This window comes from Hippoglossus stenolepis, chromosome 17 (assembly GCF_022539355.2).
Source record: "Hippoglossus stenolepis isolate QCI-W04-F060 chromosome 17, HSTE1.2, whole genome shotgun sequence".
Taxonomy (NCBI): domain Eukaryota; kingdom Metazoa; phylum Chordata; class Actinopteri; order Pleuronectiformes; family Pleuronectidae; genus Hippoglossus; species Hippoglossus stenolepis.
In genome coordinates this window covers 9351077-9376558 of record NC_061499.1, presented here as the reverse complement: position 1 = coordinate 9376558, position 25482 = coordinate 9351077, and the positions used below count along the sequence as shown (strand labels likewise).

Here is a 25482-nt window from a genome sequence, read left to right as displayed (position 1 = left end):
CTGAGATGGATTATTTGTAGCTATATGATAAATTTATAGAAATATAACAATTGTGATGTCTCTCATTCACAGTACATCATGTCATTAATAAATGTGTTAATGTATAAATCTGTAGTCAAATGGAAGCTTTTAGTTGTGGGGAAGGAAATACTCACTTTACTTAAGAAAGAGTACAAATGAATAGACAAAAATGTACTCAAGTAAAAGTATTATATGAACTTTTCTACTTGAGCAAAAGTACATACTCGCTTTGAATAGAATTAAAGTATTAAAAGTAAAAGTACCTCAAGTGATTCCCCTGTGGTTACTTTTAAAGATATGACTGTAATATGCATTTTAAACATAAAAGAATAGAAAAACAATCTAACAGTGGAGTAGAAAGTACAGATATTTGCTGATATATGTAGTGGAGTAAGAATGAAAGTAAAAAATAAATACGTCTACTTAGAAAAAGTACAGATACATGAAAATATAAACACTAAGTACCACCACTGACCTCTACTATGAGGTGCAACGCTGACAGAGTGAGTATTTACGGGTGGCACGTGAAGGCACCGTGAGCTCTCATATTTTAGGAGGGCTGATGTCACTTGAAAACTTCTCCCTCACTCCGGAGTCTCTGCGGCGGCTTCCCTCCTCTCCTCCTCCCGGTCAATCCTCCGTGTGTGTGTCGGAGCCCGGTACCGAACTCCCGGATCTGAATTCCGAACCACACACCAGCAGCAACTTCTCCTCCAGAGGCGGAGCAGGAGGACATTTTCCCCGCAGAAAGCCTGGGACCAGAGCCGCTCTGACTGAGGGCTCCGGCGGCTGAATCTTTTTACTTTTTTTAAAAACTACAACCAGAATTAAAAAAACTCAAAATGAACCGGAGCTTTAACAAGTCGCAGCCCCTGCGGAGCATGGACTGTAACGCGGTGGAAGTGAAGAGCAAGGTGAGTGTGGAGGAGGGAGGACGTGTGTAGACCTGAATGTAAACCTGAACATATAGAAAGAGTTCACATGGTCCCGTTAGTGACCAGGAGCTGCGGGAACCACAGTCCGCAGCCGTGCTCACGTTTTAGTGGGAAAACGGCCTTTTAGAAACCGTACGAACCGGAACCTGAACGCACCACAATGTGGATCATTAGCACAGATTGTTTTCTTCAGACTTCCGAAGAAAAGATTCCACTGATTTGTCCTGCTGAGCAAACTGGTTAGACATAGTTCATGAACAAACCAGTTTGATCTCCTATATGTTACTATAAGAAGGTTTTATCTACTATATGTGACTATAAGAAGGTTTTATCTACTATATGTGACTATAAGAAGGTTTTATCTACTATATGTTACTATAAGAAGGTTTTATCTCCTATGTGTTACTATAAGAAGTTTTTATCTCTTATATGTGACTATAAGAAGGTTTTATCTACTATGTGTTACTATAAGAAGGTTTTATCTCCTATATGTGACTATAATAAGGTTTTTATCTTGTATATGTTACTATAGGAAGGTTTTTATCTACTATGTGTTACTATAAGAAGGTTTTATCTCCTATATGTGACTATAATAAGGTTTTTATCTTGTATATGTTACTATAGGAAGGTTTTTATCTACTATGTGTTACTATAAGAAGGTTTTATCTACTTTAGATTCCAATAAAAAGGTTCTATCTAAGTTCAAATAAGACGGTTTTATCTTAATGTTGTGTTTGTATCAGTAGCTCAGACACTGTTTCATTGCCACATAGTTTAAGCCTTGCACTTTGTTGTGTGTTATTTGTGACACACCGTGTAACAGCTGTACAAATCAACATAACCAGCCACTAACTCACTGCTTATTTACCAATTTCTGCCTCGTGCAACGCAGACCACAAACATACAAAATGTACAGACATCACATGATTCTTCTCAGACCTGATTAAAGTATAACACGTTAGAATCCCAGTAAGGGTCTTATGGTGTTTAGTCTGCAGGCTAAGAACAGGGATTTTGAATAGTTTGTTGTGTTGCTGGTGTTTGTGGGTACAAGGGAAATAAACACATCACACCGTCAAATCCTGACCGAGAAGTTCTTGTACCAACTTTTATTACACTACAGTGGTAAAATGATATTGCACTAATTATTAGTATTGCTTTATCTTCCACCCTGAATATCTTACATACGTGTGTCTGCACATACATGAAAGTATGATCCCCTGAGTCACAGGTTAAATGCCAAATTGAGTGTTGCAAGATGGTGATTCATTCCGTCCACAGGTCCTTTTCACTTTGAGTTTTGGCTGCCTGGTTTCAGTGGAGTGGCGGGTCAGTGACCTGGAGGATACACAGATATACACACTGATGGTTGGTGAGAGGGCATCTGCTCCAGGATGATCTTAAATCCCACAGAATCATCATTTACATTTTTTTGGGTGTTTTGAGGCAGGGTCGGTTTCATGTTTGTTGCACAGAAACAGGAGTGGTCACTTTTACAGCTACCAGAGGTGGTTTGTGGGTGGGTCCGTCACGCTGGGAGTTGCGTGGTGAGAACGGGCAGGTTTAACAGCATCATCACCACTGCTGAGCTGACTCACTTGTCCTAGAACGTCACAAGTTTCCCTTTTTGGATCAGATACTGTATAACTCAACACTCTTTGTAACATTTTGTTCTGTTTTTTTCTGGTCCTGCTTGTTTTTGTTGTGAACTGGAGGCAGTTTAATCCTTGCTTCATTCACGGAGAAATCTGGTTGGTGAAATCAAGTTGAGAAGATTTGAAAAGAAGTGAGAATCCATTTAGTTACGTGGGCACTCGAGAATATTTGAATAAAATCTTATCTAGAAAGTAGCTCTACCAGTGTTTAGTCTCTGTAAAGCAACACTTTATCAGTTTGTTGTACTGATAAAAAAACTGTTTCAAATCTCATGTATTCTGATAGTTCAACTTTCCTTATGAACTTCAGTTGTTTCAGATGATGTGATGATGGTCGATTTGAAGTTGTAACTTCGATCCAAACCACGCCAGCTGAAAAGAGAGATTGATCAATTGCTAATAAGAACATTAAAAGGCAATTATTTGATAATCTATTAATCCCTCGAGTCATTTTAAAGCAAAATATCTGGTTACAGCTTCTTAAGTGTAAATATTTCTTAATTATTTTGTCATCTATGATTCTTGATTGAATTTTGGGACTAGGATGAGATATTTTAAGACATTTTGACGACTATAGACCACATCATAGCTGTCAAAATGTATCTTTCATGGTCTATCAAGACTCCAGCTATCAACCTCAGTTATTAGCATTTGTTAAGTCAGATTATTCCGACCTGTTTGTCTGGCGCATGTTACGTGTCTGGTGCTCACCGGTTCACGTTTGGTTTTCTCAGGGGAAACCGTTCCAGTGATAAGCTTATCAGGGATAACACCGGAGGTGTGTGGCTGTCTGTCCCGGAGCCTCGGCCAGGAGCTGGTTTCACTCACTTTAAGCTCTTATCAGAGACAGGGCGAGAGTGGAGGGAAGCTGAGGGGGCTGGGATTTATTTTTCCTTCACTCCCTTTTTCCCTGATATAGATTTTTTTGCCAGATTTTCAAATACTTTTTTTGTTGGTTTACTTCTCAGATCCTGTGTATTATTTAAGTATTCATCATCTAAAAGCCCAGGAATGAGTTTGTGATGTCTTTCAGGCGCGTTGTCCCTGATATGCAAGGACAAAGCCAATACTGAAGTCAGTTATCTTCCATTTTTCTCCAGTGTGTCAGAGTGTAGCGTCTCCCCGGCATGTTTCAACCTGTTGACATCACTAGGCTCTGATTGGCCAGGACGCCCGGTCACATTTTATGATGATGTAGTTTTAGGTTTGGGTTTAGTTTTGGAGGCCATGATTAATCCATCCCCTGTTCAGACTTGCTCGCACCCTGGGGCCATGTTCTGCCCATGAAAACAGATTCTACCAACTGATCACGCGTACAGTGGCAAGAAAAGAGAACGTTCAGATTCAGAGCAACAGCCGAGTGAAGTGATAAAGCAGATTATTATTTGGTTAATCAGCTTTTGAAACGTGATAAAATGTACCATAAACTGTTAACGGTGGTCGAATCATGCCCAGGTTTCACTTTCTGAAACGTTAAGTACACTTGTTGAACAAAGACAAACCAGTTTTTCTGCTTCTTCTTGTGCTGTCTTCGAACGTAGAGTTTTATAAGGTGGAATCTAGGTTGGTGCCACTCTTGCATACATATGCCTCCATTGGCCTCAGTAACTCTGCCTGGCTTCCCCCTGGTCTCCTGACATGCCGCCCCCCCCCCCTTCTTAAAATGATGTGTCATCTTCTAATTACGGAGCTGCCGAATGTATCCCCTGCTCTTATTCTCCCCACAGAGGAAGTACTTTGGCATTGACATTCACACTGCTGCGTTATTGATTGAGAACAAATCATCGCTGCTACGGATACGCCTGGCGTCCACACAGCCACGGAGTTTTAGACCCAGAGAGATGTTTAGATGTTTAGAGATGTTTAGAAAAGATGACGTAGACACTCACAAGCACTTGCTGATTGGGTCTTTTCGCTAAGGTTCTGATCACATGACCCACTTCCAGAAGAAAACAACCGGCATTACCCTTGGCGACCAGTGTAGAACACAACATGGATGTATCAGTTACAAGCATTGCTGACCCTGTTGTCTTTGAGAAATGCCGAATTTAACTTGCACAACAATTGTTAGCAAGGTACATCTGCTTAGATGTGGGAGACAAGCTATTACTCGAGCAATCTGCGATCTTCCTGTGTCCAGCGGGATGCGCTTGCCTTCCTGTTTACACTGGCATGCGCATGCCCAGGGTACATGAGAGGTCAGGTGATTTTCAGGCCTGTTGGCTTGTGTGGACAGATTGATTGAAACGAAAACAAAATATGGATACATGCTAGGTCTGGCTTCCCCCTGGTCTCCTAACATGCCCCCCTCTTAAATTTTTGTGTCATCTTCTGATTACGGAGCTGCTGAATGTATCCCCCGCTCTTCTTCTCACCACACAGGAAGTAAACTCTCCCTTCTGCTACTCTGTCAGCATTTTTCACTCCCTCTCTTTTCCCCTCCCTCCCTCACATCCTCTCTTCTCCTCTGCCGTCAGCGTCCCCCGCTCTGAGCTGATGATTACAGTAACAAGCAGCACCTCAGTCTACAAATTACCACTGTGATTCCGACTCCGGTGCTACAGCAATTGTGTGTTTGTGCGGTTTCATTGAGCTGCGCTTTTGTGCCTCGATCGTATATCTCTCTCTCCTTCCCTCCCTCTCTCACGTCCATGCTTGTCTATGACTCACACCATGACCCCGCTGTGACCCTCAGCCGCGCTCTCATTGGTGGTTCGGTGACCTAGCCGGGAAAAGCTGTGGCTCGATTGTTAAAAGTCTGGGCTCTTGTGTGCGTAAATGACTGGTGGGAGGAAGAGCTGCCCAGCCACTGTCATTTGTATGTGCTGAGACAGCTTACTCATCTACCTGTATTGTTCCATTGTACAGCAACATAATTGTCCCGCTGCTCAAAGCTACAAATGACGTGCGGCTGTAATTTGTTTTTGCACTGATATGATCTTGATGTGCAGTCAGTGTAACACAAAGCTCGGGGTTGGATCCACCCAGATGCTGATGCATCTCATCTTGGGATCAGTTCGTGGATGATGGACAGTTAAACTACAGTCACACTCAGCTTTCAGACATATGTGGAAATACTAGTTTGTGATTGACCCGGTGGTAGTTGAACCTGTGATGGGACAAACATAAATTTAATCAACATTTAGCTGAAAAATGATGATTTCACCCATGGGAGCCATCAACAAAGTAGTGCATTTGTGTTTTTACACTGACTCATTCACTGAGTGCTGTTCAACAACATTGTTAAGAATTTGTAATGTCATGCAATTTCAGATAAGCGATAATATCTCAGCAACGACCCAAAAAACAAAGACCAAACTTTTCTGGAGGTCCAATTTTGAAATATAGTGTTTTTTTTGCCATTAAAATTGTTATAGTCAATCATATAATGCTGTTATTTTTTTTTTATAAGACCAAATCAGCATGGAAAATTAGATCTGTGATGGTGCGGCCCAAAAGTGTGATGATTTGTCATGGAAATACACACTTATCCACTTTCTTGGATAAGATTGATACAACTCATGTCTGTAAACTAAATACGAAACAAATGCTGCATCCATTCATACAATGTTTGCAGAATGAGAGGAAGAAGAAGAAGAAAACACCCCTTATTCTGACTTGGGAGTGTTCACATATTGTTTGAAGGCGGTTAGCCGTATGCTAACCTTGTATTCGCCCCAGATAAACAACCTAAAATAGCTGCTTTTGTTGGGTTGGATATTTTTAGCAGTTTGTTACCAAGTGAAACCAGATACAAACGGTGTGTAATGTAGCTCTTTTAAAATTAGCTGAACCAATTGTATTAGTGTCAAAATTATTTTGATACGTTTCAATGATGGTGCATTTGCTGCCATTCTGCGACAGTTTTATTATTGACATGTCTGTAGTTCTTACTAAGTTTAAGACATTGTTTGTGTCATGATATCTCTGACCCTGTCTTTAAGCTAAGTCTGAGTGTAATGCATCTTGCTTTGTTGCTCACCAACTACTTCCCCTGTGCCGTTTTCTACATAAGGTCATGGCCACAATTGTGACAGAGCTCAGAGGATTTCCACCCTGTTCTTTTTATGTATGCCAGTCAGATGGTTCAGATAAATGCATGTTGGACATCCTCGCTTCCTTTTCCTGTTTGGCCGTCGCACTGGCTGTCCCTTTTTTTTAATGTGCTTTGTCTTTTGATCTTTTTTTCCACTCAGTATGGGGCAGAGTTCCGCCGCTTCTCTGTTGACCGGGTCAAGCCCGGCAAGTTTGAGGAGTTCTACAAACTTATTCTGCACATTCACCGCATCGCCAACATGGAGGTGATGATCGGCTACGCTGACATCCACGGAGACCTGCTGCCGATCAACAACGACGACAACTTCTGCAAGGCGGTGTCGACGGCTCACCCGCTGCTCAGGCTCTTCATACAGAGACAAGGTAGGTTGTTTGAAAAATGGCTTCCTTTGGCTTTTTCTTTATTGCCCAGCAGAAATCAAGCTTACTGAGTAAAATATAGGATTTTCCTCCACCATTGGAATCCTCTTAAAACTCATTGTGATCTTAAATAAACACTGGATGGATTCTTGTTTTCAAATATCCTGCGACTAGTAAACCTTTGAAACAATCATCTATTGAATTAACTGCGTCTTGGGCTGCAGTTATTGTGCTGACTCGAATTAAGTTTCCCCGCAGAATATTTCCTCATCCAATTATGTCGGCCTTCCCGCTATGGGAATTTGAGGCCTTTTTGTTTACTTCATGCGAAGCTGTGTGTGTGTGTGTATGTGTGTGTATCTGTGTGTGTGTGTTTTGTGTTTTGTGTTTCCTGCCCTCTTATTGGCTGAATCCGTCTCAGTCTGTGTCTGTCTGCCTGGCCTAAGTCCTGCGTCTTATCCAGAGGAAGGGCTCGCTGCAGGCAGATGAACACACACTCCCACACACACACACCCACACAGAAATATACACACGCAAGCACACACACAAGTCGGTGCCACGGCAGACCCATAGAAATCAGGTCATTGAGCAAAGCCTGTATCCCGGCATACCAGACATTACAGCGAGACAAAAGATCTGTATGAAAGGAGAGACTCCTCACTGAGCTCCCTCCGTTTGTGTGTGTTTGTGTGTGTGTATTTGTTCAGAGACAACACCACGGTACGCTGCATGGCAATCGAGTCCCCAGTCCCTCTCTGTCTCTCCATCTCTCCCACATTGATCCCAGCTCTGGAGTGGGCCTTGACTGCCTGCCAGCCAGCCAGCGAGCATACAAATGAATCTATCGCCATTCACTTCTATTCATACCCTCAATCCTTCGTGGAATGTCCTTGCTCGGTCGTGTAATGAACATGTACACTCCAGGGTATTGTTTAAATTGTCTTGCGGCAGGTTCGGATACAAAAGCGAGCCATGGAGAGGTGAATTATCTTGTCGCAGATTTCTTGCAAGCAATAAGATTTGAATATTCAAGAAGGGGCCCCACCAGGCGTCTGTAATGTGCGATTCGTTGTCCTACGAGAGTTTGTATGGCTGAAGATGAAGTAACTCATTGTTTGTTGCTGATAAGTTCTGATTAATTAACACGATTTTTTGGATAGTGTAGCTGTTTTTACACAAATTTACAGATCATCTATTAGTGCAACACAGGCCTGTCAGAGTCTCTTATAGATTTTTTTATGCATTAAAGACTACTTGTCTACTGCTTTTCAAGATCTTAACCCTCTCCCCCAACTCTAAGTTATTTTTAAGCAGCGTAGGTTTGACATTTTACTCTTTACTTACGGTTCTTCGCATAGCATCCCCTCGGAAAATGTTGAGCATTGGACTAAGCCTCCAAGAACAAGTCTTGTTATGATTTTACTTTGCAGACGACACCGCACTAATGAAATTGCTGCTTGAAATAGAAATTCTACTATACCTCCCCAGTTGTACAACTGTCACTAATGTTTTTAACTAGCAAGACTTGTAGATAATGTCCTAGCAGCTCAAACAACCCATTACGACATCCGTCTCTTTTCTGTCTAGTCATACTAGACATCATTAACATCCACATAGGGAATCTCTGTTTGACATGTGGTGTAAAACAAGCATATGTTTGTCATGTTCTCTTAAATCCCATTCTCACTTTCTGCCTTGCTTCAAAATCCCATTAAACACTGGAGAGGGATGGAGTGATCCTTGTTGGAGGACAGATTAGGTGGGACTAAGGGACTTATTTTGTGCTGTTGTGGTCTAAACACAGCGCTGACATGGTGATGTGGTTCAGGGGAATGTGCACTGTTGTGACTGATGCTGCAGCAGTATGAGCATCTTAAGCCTCACTGCTGTCTATTGTTAGGAGCTAGACAAAGAGGTGTGTGTGTGTGTGTGTGTGTGTGTGTGGATGACAGTGGGAGTACCTCACGTCTCAGAAGAGCTCTCCCTGCACCGTGTGGTACATGTAGGAGAAAGTGCTTGTGTGTGTGATAATGTCTGTATCAGTCAGTACCAGCCTGTTAGCACAGGTCATCAGTGAGCGAGCAGACCACCCCGGATAAAAAGAAAAGGCTTCACACACACATTTAAAGACACTGTGACTCACCCCTCAGTCTGAGGACCTCAAACTGGTCTGGACTGGCCTTTCATATGGATATGTGTGCAAGAAAGGGAAAAAACACATTTAATTGGACGGCTCCCATTACAACTCGGCCAACAAAGTTTTTACGTCTCCTTCTATCTGTGGTTGGAGGCAAGGAAATCAAAAGATCTCGAATGGACAAAGAAGTTTCAGTGTCGGCCGCTGCATGGAACAAAATGTTCAAAACTCCCAAGTTTATGGATACATTGTTGAAGATAGATCTTTTTAAAGCCTCTCGGTAGAGTTAAAGATACAAAACAAAGAGAGGGGAAAGGAGGGGTCTCAAGGTCGAACAGGAGTGGGGTAAAGTTCAAGAGGGAGGCAGAAAAAGTAGTGGTGCCTAAAAGGTGTGCTCCCTTATCTCTACTGGGTCCGATGGCTTATACCTTTCAAGTTTTTGCAGTTAATTTCTCAGTAAGATAGCATCTCCTCTCTATCCTAACAAGTGTGTGTGTGTGTGTGTGTGTGTGTGTGTGTGTGTGTGTGTGGTGTGTGTGTGTGTGTGTGTGTGTGTGTGTGTGTGTGTGTGTGTGTGTGTGTGTGTGTGTGTGTGTGTGTGTGTGTGTGTGTGTGTGTGTGTGTGTGTGTGTGTGTGTGTGTTCGCGCTCAAAGAGTATCATGACATGTGTGTCTCTTTTATCTACCCGACACCCACCTTCCGGGTTTTTGTGTCCATTGTTGGTTAGATCCCTTGCGCACGTGCGGCATTTGTGTGGCGACACAATGATGACACCTGATGTCACCCCCTGTGGGCAAAGCTGGCAGGTTGTTTAATGGTGACCTTCACCTGCAGAATAGAGGTTTTAAACTCTGTGGTTTATTCCCATACACAACAGCCTCACAGCACTTATGATCACACACACGACTCTTTAGTCAGAGCAAAGGGAAGTTGAAGTAGAGCAGCTGTGTTGTTTTTTTATGTTGAACCAGGAAATTCACTGACATTTTTGAAACTGTTGGTTTTGATCTTACCGCAATAATGTCTGTGTCCTTTTGGAATGTGTTGCTCCTTGTCTTTTTGTTATTCCTGGTTGTGTCTGTACACAATCATATTCAGGGGTAATTTTACTACTTGATAAGAAATTGTTTGCTATCATTAAACTTATAACATTAAATTTAAGAATGCATTTTGCTCACAGACATGAAAGTTGCCAGATCTAGATAACTGAATTAGAGGCAGTGGTTTAATTGACGGACAAATCTTCTTAAAGTTTATAATTTAATAGAGCTGGAGTATTTTACTCCATTAGTGGTTCACTTCATTAGATTGGAAACTGTCTGTTCAAGAACAGGAATCGTCATTTATCTAGATGTGCCAACAGTGGAAGGAATCCTTTCTCTCTTAAATAAATTACATAATAACTTGAGCTATAAACACCCGTGTGTCTCTAAATAGAGAGAAAACATATCTTCACTGAGTCACTGAGCTGTGCAGGAATCAACATGTACAAAGTGTGAAAATAACAATGTTGTTTTTAGCAAGAGCTTGCTGCCTAAATAACATTAGGGAACGACACGTGCGGCATATGTCTTTGTATGCATGTCAGTACTTGTCTGTACTTTTTATATTACAGGGCAGGGCAAAAAGTTGAAAGGAAGATTTTTGTTGCATTACTTCCACTGTTTCAAACCCTTCCACCTCTCAGTCTGGAGCGGCACTCCAAAAACTAAGAAATGGATCGTCACTGCCAGAAAACTGTGGATTGCTCTCTTCACTGTCCCAAGTGAAGAACTTTAAGGACCTCAGGGCCTTGTTGTTGGAGCAGGACATGTGTTGCGTGTTGGTGCAGCATAAGCAGTTGTCGATTTCCTAGTCAATCTACGTTCCAACCCTCACCTGTGGTCATGAACTCTGGGTACTGACCAAAACAATGAGACCGCCAAGACAAGAGGCTGAAATGAGGTTGGTTGCACCCAGCCTTGGAGATAGGATGAGAGGTTCACACATCCAAAGGGAGCTCAGAGTAGAACCGCTGCTCCTTCAAGTCGAATGGGGCCACTTATCAAGATGCCAGCTGGGCACTTTCCATACGAGTTTCACTGGGCTCACCCAAGTGGGTGAAGGCACAGGGGTAGACCCAGAACTCACAGAAGGGACTACATGTCCCATCTGGCCTGGGAACACCGTGGGATCCAGGAAGAGGTGGAGAGCTTGGCCGGGGAGAGGGATGTCATGGGACACCGTGCTAAGCCGGCTGTCTCTGCAACCCAATTTTTGATAAGCCGAAGCTGGTTGGATGGTCGGACCATAGCTGGTGGGTTAGGGTTTTGCATGAATGAAAATAACATAAAAAAAGACCATTCTTAGGATCAGTTAAAAGCCAGTTCTTTACAATACCTCTGTGAGCCATTCTGTATTCATATGTCAAAAACTGGTGAAATCATTCAGAAGGGGGGGAGGGTAGTCACTGAACAGAGGGAAGTTTGGTCCTGGGACACTTCAACATTTCTCACACAATCAGGTGGGGGAGGGGTGAGCAAGAACTGTGGCGCATCAAAAGATTTGTGGTGAAAGAGGAGTTGGTGGAGCAGCTCTATGTGCGGAGGTGGACTCCTGGTCTGGGATTGTAGTTTGTTTAGCCATGTGTGGTCAGCTGATGATAGACTGCAATATCTATATCTCCATCAGGACGTTAGTTGGCGATAAGACCTGCTGTGACCGACTGAGCCAACTGAATCTACTACTCTGAAATTGTGTCAAAGGTTTATGGTGCGTTTATCTAGGAAAACTACTGTGAGAACGAAGGCTCTTGTGCAAACTAATGCAAATTCCCTGATAGTAGTAAAAACATTAGATAAAATATATCTTATCTGCTTCCCTGAATCTATTGTTTTGGACGAACATGGCCTGTGAATGAAGGCTGTTAAAATGCTGGAAGGTTTCTGCAGCTGGCAAACTTTGCATATCCAAGCATGTCTTCTAATATCCCACACTACAGCAGTGATCTTGATGATAATGTTTAATGATCGTCCTTGTACACTTAAAGACAATCAGGGGTTCAAATAAGGACATGTGTGTTTGAATTTCATTAAAACTTTACCTGTAATTACATAAATGGTCGACACGAACAGGTCTTCATCCAAGTGAAACACTGGCCTGTTTTCGCAGCGCAGTTTTTTGGGGGAAAGTTGAGTTATTTTTGTAGACAGTGCCAGTGGCCTGCTCGCAGACTAAACTTTCAACAAAAAGAAGAGACCCCTGTTTGGCAAAGGGCTAAAAGTTTAAATAAATAGAGGAGGGCCAAGGTCGAGTCTGTGCGGCTTCATATCGAGCTTGCTGAGTGCTGGGGGGTTTTTTGCAGCCTAGGCACAACCAGACTGCTCGCCACACCTGTGAAAACTCCAGGACCAGATATCAGCAGCAGCCAAACTAAAGAGAGATGTGGCACAGCAGAGAAAATACAAAATAAAAAACGCAAAATGTAACAGCAGCAACACCAGTGAAAGCTTAAAAGTGCAGACGTCCAGACCAGTGCTGTTTCTCAACAACTTGGATCACACAGTTGCTTAGAGATCAAAGAAATGTATCATTCTATTTCCATGGCTGCCTTCACTGTCTGCACTGAACTACTTTCCACACTTGGCTCTCCTGCTTTTTTTCTTCTTGCTTCAGTTAAATCATAAGTGTGTTGTTAACAGAGCAAAGCTTGTCGGGGCTGTGAACAGAGAGGTGTTATTTATTCTGAAAACTATTTAGGGAGTACAGCAGTAAAATAAATGCTGCGTGGTGGAATTAATAGATTTAGGACATTTTTACACCATGAACGGTTTCAAGCCAAGGTTCAAGTCTTTGTTACACTGTTTACATTTGATCCTGAGAGTTTAGACTAAAATGTAATTACACTCTAGAAGAGTCTTCTATCTTTGTAGAAGAAGCTGTATTTGGGGCTGTGTGGTGTGGATAGAGATGTCGGGGAACATGGCTTGACCTTACCCAGACCTGACCTGACCTGACCTCCCCTCTCCATCTATGGAGTCACTCCGGCTAGAAGCAGCAGCAGCTCTGGTCCACCATCAGCCCCCCCACTCAACCTACTTACAAGTTTTCTCTGGAGTTTTGCATGGAATGTGGTTCTTAATGATTCCGTCTGTTGTTTAATGTTAAAATTAGAAACAGCCAGACAGTTGTAAAAGAGATAAAATAGGGCGGAGGGGAGAAATGGTTTGCCATCTGTGAAGCAGAAACTCTCCTGCCACGGCCAAATGCCTGAAACGTTACAGTCCAAATTGTAACTGAGGACATTTAGTGAGCTTTGTTTGTCTGGTTTTATGGTTTTGCCGAACTTCATTCACCTTCATTTTCATAAAATCTTATTTCCTCTCTTAAAAGAATACAATTACAAGCAGACCTCTGGTTCTTTTAGTTCAACTTTTGTGTTTTACTTCTGAATCCATATTAACTCTGGAACATTGAGTTTCCCATAATTTTTACATTTCTTATCATATTCAGAATCCAGAGGGTACTAATTGTTTTTACTGTGTCGCAACTACAAAGACTGAAAGTGTTTCCATATAGAAGCATAAAGCCGCCATTGTGCATTTTAGACCCGTAGGTCTCTGATGTGTTCTTCTCTCTGGATGAATCCTGTCAGCACATCTGGCCACTCTCACACCACAGGGCTTCTGAGAACACGTGGAGGTGTGTGTGTGTGTGTACTTATGTCCACATGCCTTGTTCACTGGATGGGAGGATCGTGCAGCAGATGTGTCAACATGCCAGTGCTCAGTCATGGTAGCTGTAGCTGAAAGCTGTGACCCCACTGATCCATGTCGAAAATAAAAAGAGCCACTTCAGTAATTAGCATTGGCTCTTTATCCCAACCAAATCTCACAAAGCTGATTTAGTCCTCACACACTGGATTATAATAGATCACTTGATTGGTATAGATAAATCTGAATGCCATTTTGCAGCTGTTTATGTTTTGTCTCGGCTCACTTGCATTTTAGATGCTGTTTGGTGGATTAATAACTTGCAGTCCAGTTGACCAGTTTACCGTTGACCATATTCACACGGCAGCCTTTCCTCTGACGTGACGCTCAGAGCAGATGTCGAGAATAATGTTGCCCTGCTGTGATCCAGGTGTCATGTCATGTAAACATCAGGAATCTGACATTTTTATCATGTCACAAGAAATTGGGGGTGGAAATCTGGAGGGACATTGGACCATGTGTCAAGATAAAAGAACATATTTTATAGCTAAACATCCAACAGCCAACATTAGTATTCAACCGCCTACTAGCCAACATTAGGATACTAGCACATAACACGAGGAGGAAGTTGTTCTGATTCTGAAATATCAATGCACCTCATGGACACGCTAAGTAAAGTGCCCCTGAATCAAACGTTCAAGGTAAAATGCTCGATCCAATGCTAAAGTGCTTGCGGCTAACTTTTCTGTTGGATGTAAACTGTATGAACACAGAAATATGTTCCAGTGAGCATAATATCACATAACATCACTGACTTAGCCGGATGATTTGTGAGGTCGGGTGAAAATATACCACACCAACAGTTAACGTTACAAGGTTGATTACATCCAGTCTAACATTATTCTGTTAATAACAGTGTTTGAGCTGTGACGTCAGAGGAATAGAGTCGCCATGTTCAAATTGTGAATTTTGGAAAGAAACTACGCTTTTCCTCACACCAGCAGATCTTACTGCTTTGCTGTAGTGTGCTTGCGTAATTCTCTTCACTGACCATCAGTTATTTAGAGTGAGTTTGAGTGTAGCCTGTTATTCCGAGGCCTCCTTTATCTACCTTTTGTGCTTGGCTCCAAAGAGCCGCCTGAGGCCGTGCAACGATGGAGCTGGTTTAGTGAAATAGCTCGCTGTGATACAACCGGGCTTACACGCTACCTGCTGCTCCTCGAAAGGAGACAGCACCTGTTTTTTAAAACCCATCTCCGTCCCCTTTTTTTTTTGTGCTTTTGTTGTCTTTATTTCATCTCCACCCGTCTGCGCTCTCCCTTTTCCTGTAGACTGCCTTGAAAGTGCACAATTCCCTACAACCTCTACATCTGATCACCTCAGTCTGCATTCAGGAATGTTGTTTTAGGTAGCTGCTCACTCTTTTGGCTTCAGAGCTCACGCATTGCTCAGTCGTCAGGGGGCGAGGAAGAGAAAACCACGGCAGACAGTGGGGAGTCGGCCTGACGGTAAGGAAGACAGACAGGCACGGAGAAGGAAGAAAAGAAAGGGGGGGATGAGTGGGCAGGTTGAGTCCACCTCCATCCAGTGGTCTTGCTGTTATCCTCCTGTTGCAATCTGAGCCCACGGAAATCGGGGAAGCAAGAGGGGAAGCCCGTGCAAGCAGAGGTGCCACAAGCCAAATGTACAGTGAGAGACAAAAAGCCTTTTATTGGAGCTTTGACGACGCATCTGGGTTACATTCAGGGGGCAGCACCATGGGAAAATGCGTCGCCTTTGAAAATGCCTCATCTCAGGCCAGTGAGGTGTTTAAGGGCTAGTGAGTGTAGGAAATCTGTGCCCGTTTCTATCAGGAAAGGTTTCTGTGCCATAAAACCTTTTTTTTTTTTTTAAAGGTGCTGTGTGTGGGCTTCTCAATAAAACCTGCGTGTGGCCCTTTTCTCTGCTTGTCTTCAGACAATGCCAGCCGTAGTTAACGTGTGATGAGATGCCAGGAGCAGGACAGAGCAGCAGCAGCAGCCCTGTCCGGCGGGGAGCTGCCTCTGACTGCGAAGACACACTGCAGACCAACTTGGTTGATGCCATAAATCATGTCAGCCGGCACAAAAAGGGGAGAAACTTGTGCATGAGTGCCCACGAGTCTACACCCATGCAGCCAGATACAAGCGCACACACGCACACTCTGTTCCTTTGCATCCACTTTGTACTTGTGTGTTTGTGCACTGCAGTCTTCTGCTTTAACCGTAACAAAGCGCATCATTGCAGAGGATGCACACACAATTGCTGCAAACACATGCGTCGTATGTGTCAAAAATCACAGCTGACGCACATTTTCAGTCCTCTGTGTTCTTGAGGCCTAGGAGAGGAGGTCCTGTGTTTTTAATTAAACCTTTGAGGGCTGTTGTGTTTGGCAAAACTACATTGGTGTTTGTGTTTCCTAAGTCCCTGCCTTCATTTTGGTTTACGACCCCACTTTGAACTGAGCAGCCGCTCCCCTACAATGAAGTTTCCAGACATGGCGGGACAGGAGTGTCTGTGTCGTGGGACTTCGCCGCTCTGTTTGTCACTGTTGAGGAGCATTTTATAGATCTCTATTTTTGTATTTTTTAAATCCTACTTCACCAATGTCTCCTTGGTGGGATTAGATGATCACAAATTGTCAAAAAAGTAGAAAATACATCCCTCTAACAAAACTGCCAAAAAGATTTCTCCATGTGTTTGATGTGCAAATTTCCTGAAGGGAGATTTTCAGGTCTTCATATTGGTAAAAAAAAAATGAACAACAAACACATCTGCTCTCAATTCAGAAATGCCTCAGAATCTTGACATAACTTTTTGTTATGACTGCTCAGATTCGCAAAAAAATCTCGGTGGCTGAAACTGACCTCACGCTGCATCTCAATGGGCCCAGGCTTTGGAAATTGTATGCTGGTTGTGATGAATATAGCCAGTCCTTCAGGGACAAACAAACAACTTCCTCAGCCTCCAGCAGCAGCAGCTCTGCAGCCACTCCTCAGCAGCGAGAACCTTCAAAGACAGAAAAACAAGTTTGAAATACTTCAGGGCCTTTATTTCTTTCTGCTGCTTTATGGCTGGAAATTGGAACGAGATCCTGTGACATGTGCGACCCAGACTTTCCAACTGTGTGTGTAGGTTTTGGTCCCTGTGTGTTTTGTTTTGTACACTGTCACAAAAATAAGTAGCAGGGCTTGTTGGACTCCTGTTTTAACTTTGTAGGACAGCTGTTTATCAACACAATAGAATTGCATCTTATTTTGGAACCTTTCTATTGCATTTCACATTTGATTCCTATAGAAAATGAACATTGACATAACATTTAAAATTATTTGAAAAAATGTAAATTATTTGTATTATCTTGCTGAAATATAGATAAGAATTGATACCACACTTATAATACATGGCTATAGCATGAAATAACTAGCTTCTCTTGTTTTTTGTGCACATTGAACAAATGAGAGCCGTAGCGGTGCTGGTAGGTGGATTTCTGTTTTCCTCTTGTTTCCAGTCTTTATGCTAAGCTAAAGTGTAGCCTTGGATACTAGCTTCTCATTTTGCCCAAAGGTGACTTTCCCAAACTTTGAGTTATTCCTTTAAAAGTAATCGTAGAGCAACGGCGTGAGTTTTGATTCTCCATTTTTCTTGCTTTAGAAATATCTAATATCACCGGTTTATGGTTAATAACAGTTGAGGGATGGTTTTCCTTTAGCCAAGACTATAGTCCAGACAATGCTGAGACTGGTTGAATAAGGGAATGCAGTGGAAAATTCCCAGGCCAAGTTTAGAACCGAGCCATGAGCAAAGTGAGGGGAAGAGGGTGTAGATTTGGGGTTAGAGGGAGCGCAGAGAATGGACGCTGGGTGGGTGTTAGTGGGTTTTTGAGGGAGGAGTCGCTGGTTTGTGCAGAGAAGGAATCGCCGTGAGACTGCTCACTGCAGTTCCTATTTAATTACAGCTGTACTTGAAGGACAAGGCCAGACATGCTCTGCCCGAGCATCTGAAAACACACTAATTCATATATGCTAATGTGGTGAACAAGTTTGAGCAAAGGATTTGTGTCCACTGAGGAAATCCAAGTTTTCCGCACTTCCTCAAAGCAAACAGGGTTTCTTAAAATGAGAGTAACATCAGATAAAAATACCGGATGTTGTTTCAATCTGGTTTTAACAATTTTTTGGGGGTTATTGTCCAACTCCACCAGAGATGAGTTACAGTTTAATGTTTGTTTTTATTGAAAAAATGTAAGATCTCTTTCTCTCCTGATTACATTTTTTTAAACTTTGGATCGCTCCAGTTGAATTGTTATCTGCCAAACAACTGGCACCACATCTGCCTCCTGCTTCTCCGACCTCAGAAACAACATGTAGCTTTCTGGCGTAAGCAAGTCGAACCATGAGAGCGAGCTAGCACACCATCAACCTTGCCTCTGCAAAGGGTTATTTTTGGAGTCCATAATTACAAAGGAGGGACTGACTTTGCTTCTCGGCGGCTCATCTGCAGCGAACACACTCACCACTGGCAAGGTTGGCTTTAGAGCCACCCAGCTCACTTTGTGTTAGCTGTGTCTCGGCTACAAAAACAAGCTCATGCAAACGGTTGTTAGCTTCTTATTTTGTTGGATTACTAATTTAATGTAAGGTACTGAACTTCCCAGGTTCCTTTTTGAAATGAGTCTGATGTGCATAGTCCTGCTGCTGCACAAGGCTCATATGCTATAAATCTGTACATAGCACACAAACACGCCCTGTGTCCCCTGAAACCAATCAGATGTGTTCGACCCCATGTGAAGTCATTTATTTTCCCCCATTTGAAGTTCACTCTCCCTGAGGCGGGAACCATCCAGAACTAAATCCACTTAACATAAAAGCCTATGCAAACATGGCTGATGTAGGCTGTGTACAAGTTTACTATTAACTCTTGACTGTGTCCTTCGGTCTGTATGAACAGACAATATGAGTCCAATAACCCTATTTAATTGTGTATTTCTTGGATTTTGGTCACTGGAGCCTCCGGATCCCTACACTGAATAGGTAAACTTCCTTACCAAAATTGGTTCAAGTTAGTCCTTTAGTTTAGTTGTTGGTTTGTTTGTAACCGAGATTGAAAGGATTACTACGAAACTTGGCGGAAGGATGTGATATGGATCGGCAAAGACCACATTAAATTGGGCTTGGCTGGTGGTGCGGTTGGGGGTGGATCCAGGAATTATTTTCACTTCGAGGCATTTTTCAACATTTTCCTTGATTTCTCAGAATAATTTTTGGATTTTGATGAAAAATACCAGGCATATTTTAGGGGATTAATATTTGTGTGTGTGCAATTTGGTGCTTATCCAAAGAGAAACCAAGATCTAGTGAATTTAAATGTGGTTTCATAAAGGGACTACTGAGTGCTATTCTAGTTCATGCATGTTAACAATTTCATTCCTTTTTTAGTCGATAAATAATTGTCTTTTTTCAGTGGAAGATGGAGACTGAATGTACATGTGTGCATTTGCTGAGAGGGAGTTGGCCGTTCCTTTAGGGTTGTTTACTCTTCTAATATCTCCCTGGTGCCACGCTGACAAGATCTGGGGCCATTCTGTTTGTTTTTAAGGGAAAAAAGAGACTGCATTTTAGAGTTATCACATTTTCTGATAGCAATTTCCAGAGAAAATTACAAATTCTAGCTATTAATCTCCAGACGATGGGGGTGAAGTGGATTATGCAACAATATCCCGTGTGTGTGTGTGAGTGTGAGCTGGAGGAATTAAAAGAACAATTACAGCCAGCTAGAAGTACGGCCATATATAGGTCACGAGGCTAAAACAATGAGACAAGCTGTCAGGCCCTGTACCAGTCTGGCAGTTCTTCAGCCTCAACATGCCATTCAGTGCTTTGATTGGCTAGAATGAAGCCAGAGGTTTTTATGATTGGTCGTGACAAATCACCAGACCTGGCAATGAGCATGACAATAACCACAGGAAAATTAGTTTAACATCAAAGTGAATCACACAGAGGATCTATAGCACGTGTCTAAATCCGTGGTTTGTCCACGGTGTGTTATTGATTGCTGCTGGAAGAAGTTCTCATTTGGCCTTTGTTTATTTGGTTTTAATCATTTACTTTGGTTTCCTGTGGAGCCAGATTATCTTTAATGAGCAGTTTAGTGATTTAGAACAGCACTTTGTCCTCGGCTGCATTTTGTTAAATACTTTTGATTAATAGATTAATAGATCTTGGATTCAGCATCAGCTCAGTATTGATGCTGAAAGAAATTGGGCAAAATAGTTATAGTGTGTATTATAGTAGGTCTCTTTTTTTGTGTAAGGAGGACTCAAAGTGAGTAACTCCGACTTTTATTATAAAAACACCCCCTACTGCATACCTTTTAGTCATAGTCACATAAAGGTGCACTTGTCTGGATTACTGTCTGCCACTGAGCCTCACTTTAAATGAATGCCGCTCTGGTATATTCAGCTTACCCCTTAATAAACGTTCATAAATTTTTTTTTTTTTTACCCAAAGCCCCCTTACGAGCAGTCTTGCGAGTTCTTGGAGTGACTCACAAATATCTGGCAGGGATAGACAAGACATCGTGAGAAGACGCTGCCCCTTCTCCCACACAGCCCTCCCCTCGTACCACCCTCCCCCGAGTTGGTGCTCGAATCAGGCCAGCTCAGCAGTTCAGGACGGGAGGAGAGGAAGGAAAGAGAATGGAGGAGGGGAGGAATGAGCCCCAACTCTTGTCTGCTGATATGAACTGTGTCCCATAGAACCACCGTAACAATGGACACTGACAGCTCATGTGGAAAGTCTCCCATAGACAGTTTTGACAGTGTGAGAGTGAGTGTGCGTGTGTGTACTTGTTTTTGTTACCTCTTTAGGGCCATTTCCAGTTGAAACACTGACCTTGTCAAGACCTGTACACCTCATGGGGACCAAAGCGTTGTCGTCATCAGGCAAATCTTAATTTCTGAGGTCCTGGTTAGGGTCAGGGCTAACATGTGGAGTGTGGCAAGGTTAGGGTCAGGAAAGTGAGGACGTTATTTGCATTGTTAAAGTTAGGGATAAGGTTTTTGGTTTGTCTGTCCACAATGAATGGAAGTCGATGCAAAGTCCTAGTAAGGATAGCTGCATAAAACCCTTGTGTGTGTACTTGAACAGATATCTTTGTTAGGACCAGTTTGAGCCTAGAACTTACAGGAAGTTTGGTCAGCCCTCACTTTCTGACCCACTTTCATTTGACTGTTGGTTTAGATGGCTGTTAGGGTACGGGTTAGGCATTTAGTTGTGATGGTTAAAGGGTCTAGGAAATGCACCATGCCAATGAGTGTCCTTACCAAGATAGTAGTACAAGATTGTGTGTGTGTGTGTGTGTGTGTGTGTGTGTGTGTGTGTGTGTGTGTGTGTGTGTGTGTGTGTGTGTGTGTGTGTGTGTGTGTGTGTGTGTGTGTGTGTGTGTGTGTGTGTGTGTGTGTGTGTGTGTGTGTGTGTGTGTGTGTGTGTGTGTGGGAGAGGTGATAAAGACACAGAGACTTGATGAAGTAAACCACAAATGGAGTCAGTGGAGCAAAGCAGGAGCAGGAAGAACCAAGGATATGTGTCACCATGCACAGGAAGTATTCTGTTATGCTGTGTGGTTGTGCAAGAGCGGGTGTTGGTGTTTTCAGGTGCAGGGGAGGATGGGAACGGGGCCTGTCCAGGCTCGCAAAAGGACTTACCCGATTGCATCTCCGGGGAACGGGGGGCCCTCACCTGGAGGCCAGAAAAGGGGCTTTTCACTGACCCTTGTTCGTGACTGAAAAGAGGTCAATGGAGGGAGCTTGCACTGACAGCAGTGTTCAACACATAGCCGGGCAAAACTCATGCTGGATCCCTTTCAGAGGATTAAGAATAGTCATGTCAATGTGGATCAACTACAAAAGTGGGCAAGAGGCTGAAATTCAGCCAAGAATGTCCGGGTTAGTTCTGGGGTTAGACATGTGGTTGCGATGGTTAACGTTAGGCTAAGGGCCAAGGGAATAAGAAGCATGTGTGTGTTTGTGACTATCTGTCTGCTTGGGTAAGGATAAAAACAAAAAGTGATCTCATTTGCCTTCGGAGATAACATTTTCTCTGGCCTCTCATAAGTCGAGTTGCAACGGGGTGGATTATTATTCTTGCCCGTGGTGTGAATGAGCTGAACGTCTCCAGAGGCAGCTTCATAACAAAGGATCACTTTTCCTGTGGGTTGATGTAAGACCCTCTCAGCAAGACACCTTCTGTGAAGACGGACACAGTCTCGCCCTTTCCCTGTCTTTCTCTTTCTGTTTCCATGAAAGCCGGCACTTAAGTATAAATAAAAATGAAACTGGCTTTGAGGCATCTTGATGAGTTGTTATGTATAATATTGTCATATAACTACAGTATTTCGATGTGTCAGTTCATATATTTGGCTTCCAGATATAGTTTAGACTGTTCGACAGCTAAATGCAGCAGATAATACAGTGGTTCAGTTCAAATCAGTTGGTTTATACAGTATTGTAACGTTTGAGTTCACCCACCCCTCCACAGAGGCCACTGCGTCCTACTTACATGTGGGTTTATTATTTTTAGCTCTCTCTTTCAGTTTGCCCTGTTTTTAGATGCAAGGCTATTTAAATAACACGAGTAATTTCAACACTCTAACTAAAACGATGGTTGAGTTCTATTCATTTTCTTAACAATTAAACTGTCTCAATAAGCCGTTGCAAATGAGCAGTGCGGGCACATATACATGAATAATATCCACACAGGACTCGTAAACATTGTTCTCTTCATTAAGCAACGTGAAGAAAATCCAATGGAGGGCAAATCCGTTCAGTCTGGGGCTCATTAAACATTATTTGATGAAGGCTGCTAAGCTTCTGTTGAGGTTTGTGAGTGTTTTGAGAGGAACTGAGACTTTACACAGTGATTGGGAATATTATGTTGTTTTCTAAATGTTTTATATTGGCTGTGAATGAGAAAAGAGGAATATTGAAGAAAGGGGTTGTGAGGAAACGTATAATTTATAGGGGCATTAAGACCTGATATTAACATGCATCCTGAGTGATCCGATCAAAAGTTGTCTGCACTAAGAACATTCGGAGGTCGTCTGCGGGCATATGTAGCCGCATTATTTTTCGCTGCATGAATGTAAATCATTCCATGGCCACATATGAAAGATCGACTACTCAGCTGACCTCCTCTGATCTGCTTCCGTTTCACAATGAATCAAGCATATTTTAACACTTCTCAGTGTCAATATGTTGACTTGTTTGTGACCTCAGCCACAATATCAACAGAGACCTTCACTGAATGACTGATGTTTTTCTTAAATTAGTAAAATCTTTTTTCATAGCTGTTCACATTGATTCATTTAGCCCCTCCTGACTCTCTCGCTCGGACTCACACACACACACACACACACACACACACACACACACACACACACACACACACACACACACACACACACATTGTCATCGGACACATCTAAACTCAGACTGGGAACACAAATGTTGAGCAGGGAAGTGAGATCCAGTCACAAATGGTCACAGGAGACACCTTCAGGACACATTTTAATTTCATGTGTGAACACTCTGGATGTTAATTCTATAGGTCTGAACGAGGCCTAAGAGCAATTCTGTGTGTGTTATCCTTACGTCTGTGCACTCACACACTCACACACACTTTACAAGCAGACGGCCAGACAGGTGGCAGTGACTCCCGTCCAAGTCTGCTGCTGTGAGCTGTGTCCCCACAACACTGCCAGATTCTATTTCCTCTCATCCCGTCTTTGCCAAAATGCTTATAGGTTATATTATTACTCATATGGCTGCAAGAAAGTATTTTGATGTTTACTCTTGAGTCAATCTGAGTCCTCACTGTTCAGTTTGAAAATGTACCCCCTGTGTTATGGCTGTTTTTTAAGTAAAGAGTCCAAGATTTCCATTAACGCTGTGTTCCACAGGGATGTTTATTTATATCTTTGCATGGGTACTAAGCAGAGCAGACAGCCCTGGTACCTGTGGGCCAGATGGAGCTGCGACTTGGTGGAACTTAAATCAACAGCATGTGTTTTCCTGGTTGGAAACATGCATATGAGCGGCGGCAGAGAGGCAGCTGCATTAGAACCAGGAGCAGTAGTTGAAGGAGGAGGAAGCAGGAAGGGTTTGAGAACCCCCACCAGCACCGTTTTTTCTTGAAGGGGGGGGGGGTGCTTGATGCGTGTGGATTGTTCATTTTGAGGAATGCAAGAGCCGTCGACTCCATCGCTCTCCTCGTCCTCCCTCTTTGATGTTCTCCCCTCCTCTGTCATATGTCAGCACACACACACACAAACACAGGTTAATCTCCTTACGTACGCACACGCACTCTCCTTCTCCCTCCTTTAAATACTCCTCTGTCCGTCTTAACCTCTGTCCCCCCCCTGTCATTTGGCCCCACAGATGTGTGTGTGTGTGCTGGTTTTGTGTGGGGTCTTGTCTGTGTGTGTGTGTTAGTGTTAGGATTAGGCAGGTAGTGGATATGGTCAGAGAGCTAGGGTGAGTGTACAGGCAATGAATGGAAGACTATGCAATGTCACGATAGCGCCTTATTACTGCTTGTGTGTGGAGGATGGTGATACCTGTAGCGAATCTTAAACCTGTGACTCTCTCCTCACCCCAACACACACACACACACACACACACACACACACACACACACACACACACACACACACACACACACACACACACACACACACACACACACACACACACACACACACACACACACACACACACACACACACACACACACACACACCAAACCAGACGAGGCAGCTCCCGTTAACTTGTCCCAGATGTGCAGCCCGGCCCCTGTGTGCCGCGCTGACTGTTACTGAAATGAGTGCAGGGATTGAAGGAGTGCGCAAAGAGTTTTGTCTCATTCTCGTCTTGCCGATTACTTTCACCCGACTCTCCCCGGACTCCCATTTTTATTACCAGCGTTGTTGGTGTTGCTTTCACCTTGTGAGTCTGTTTCATCACGGCAGACATGTCCCAGGAACGACCACAGAGGGAGTTTTGAGTAGCGGCTGTCTGCCTGTGGACAGATTTTGTAATTGTGTTAGCATCACAACTGTGCAAGATGCATTTCACAGGTGTGTGATTGAGATCAAAATGAAAGGTGCTCATGGTCATAACAATGTAGTAATGACTCGATAAAATGAATTGTTAACTTGTTGACGGGCATTGTGGCTGATGTGATCCCATTGCCAGATGTATATGTGTAAACTCCTTTGGAAAAGTATTTATACCACAATGGAACATAGTCTATTACAAGTAAAAATCTTGCATTCAGAATATATTTAAGTAAATCTAAATAATTATTATTAGCTAGAAGTATCAAAAGTAAAAGTCCTAATTATGCAGAATGGCTCTTTTCTTTTAGATGAGTGTTGATGCATCACATTTTATAAACTGATATGTTTTCTATGTTAAATCTTGAGAAGGTAATTACCAACTAAAGCCATCAGCAGTGAAGTAAAATGTACAGTATTTCCTTTTTGCAATGTATAGTCATATAAGATGTAAATACTCAAGTACAAGAACAAATACCTATAAATTGTTCTCAAGTGC

The 25482-nt window shown here is 42.8% G+C and overlaps 1 protein-coding gene across 1 annotated transcript in view; it reads left to right on the top strand.

The window, feature by feature from the left end:
* Positions 1 to 555: 555 nt before the first annotated feature.
* Positions 556 to 25482, top strand: part of pard6gb (par-6 family cell polarity regulator gamma b) — a 34665-nt gene continuing 9738 nt past the window's right edge. The window contains exons 1-2 of the mRNA XM_035183196.2: positions 556 to 935; positions 6808 to 7030. Of these exons, the coding sequence (XP_035039087.1) occupies positions 864 to 935; positions 6808 to 7030 (295 nt within the window). The 5' untranslated portion in view covers positions 556 to 863. The remainder of the gene's footprint in view (positions 936 to 6807; positions 7031 to 25482) is intronic.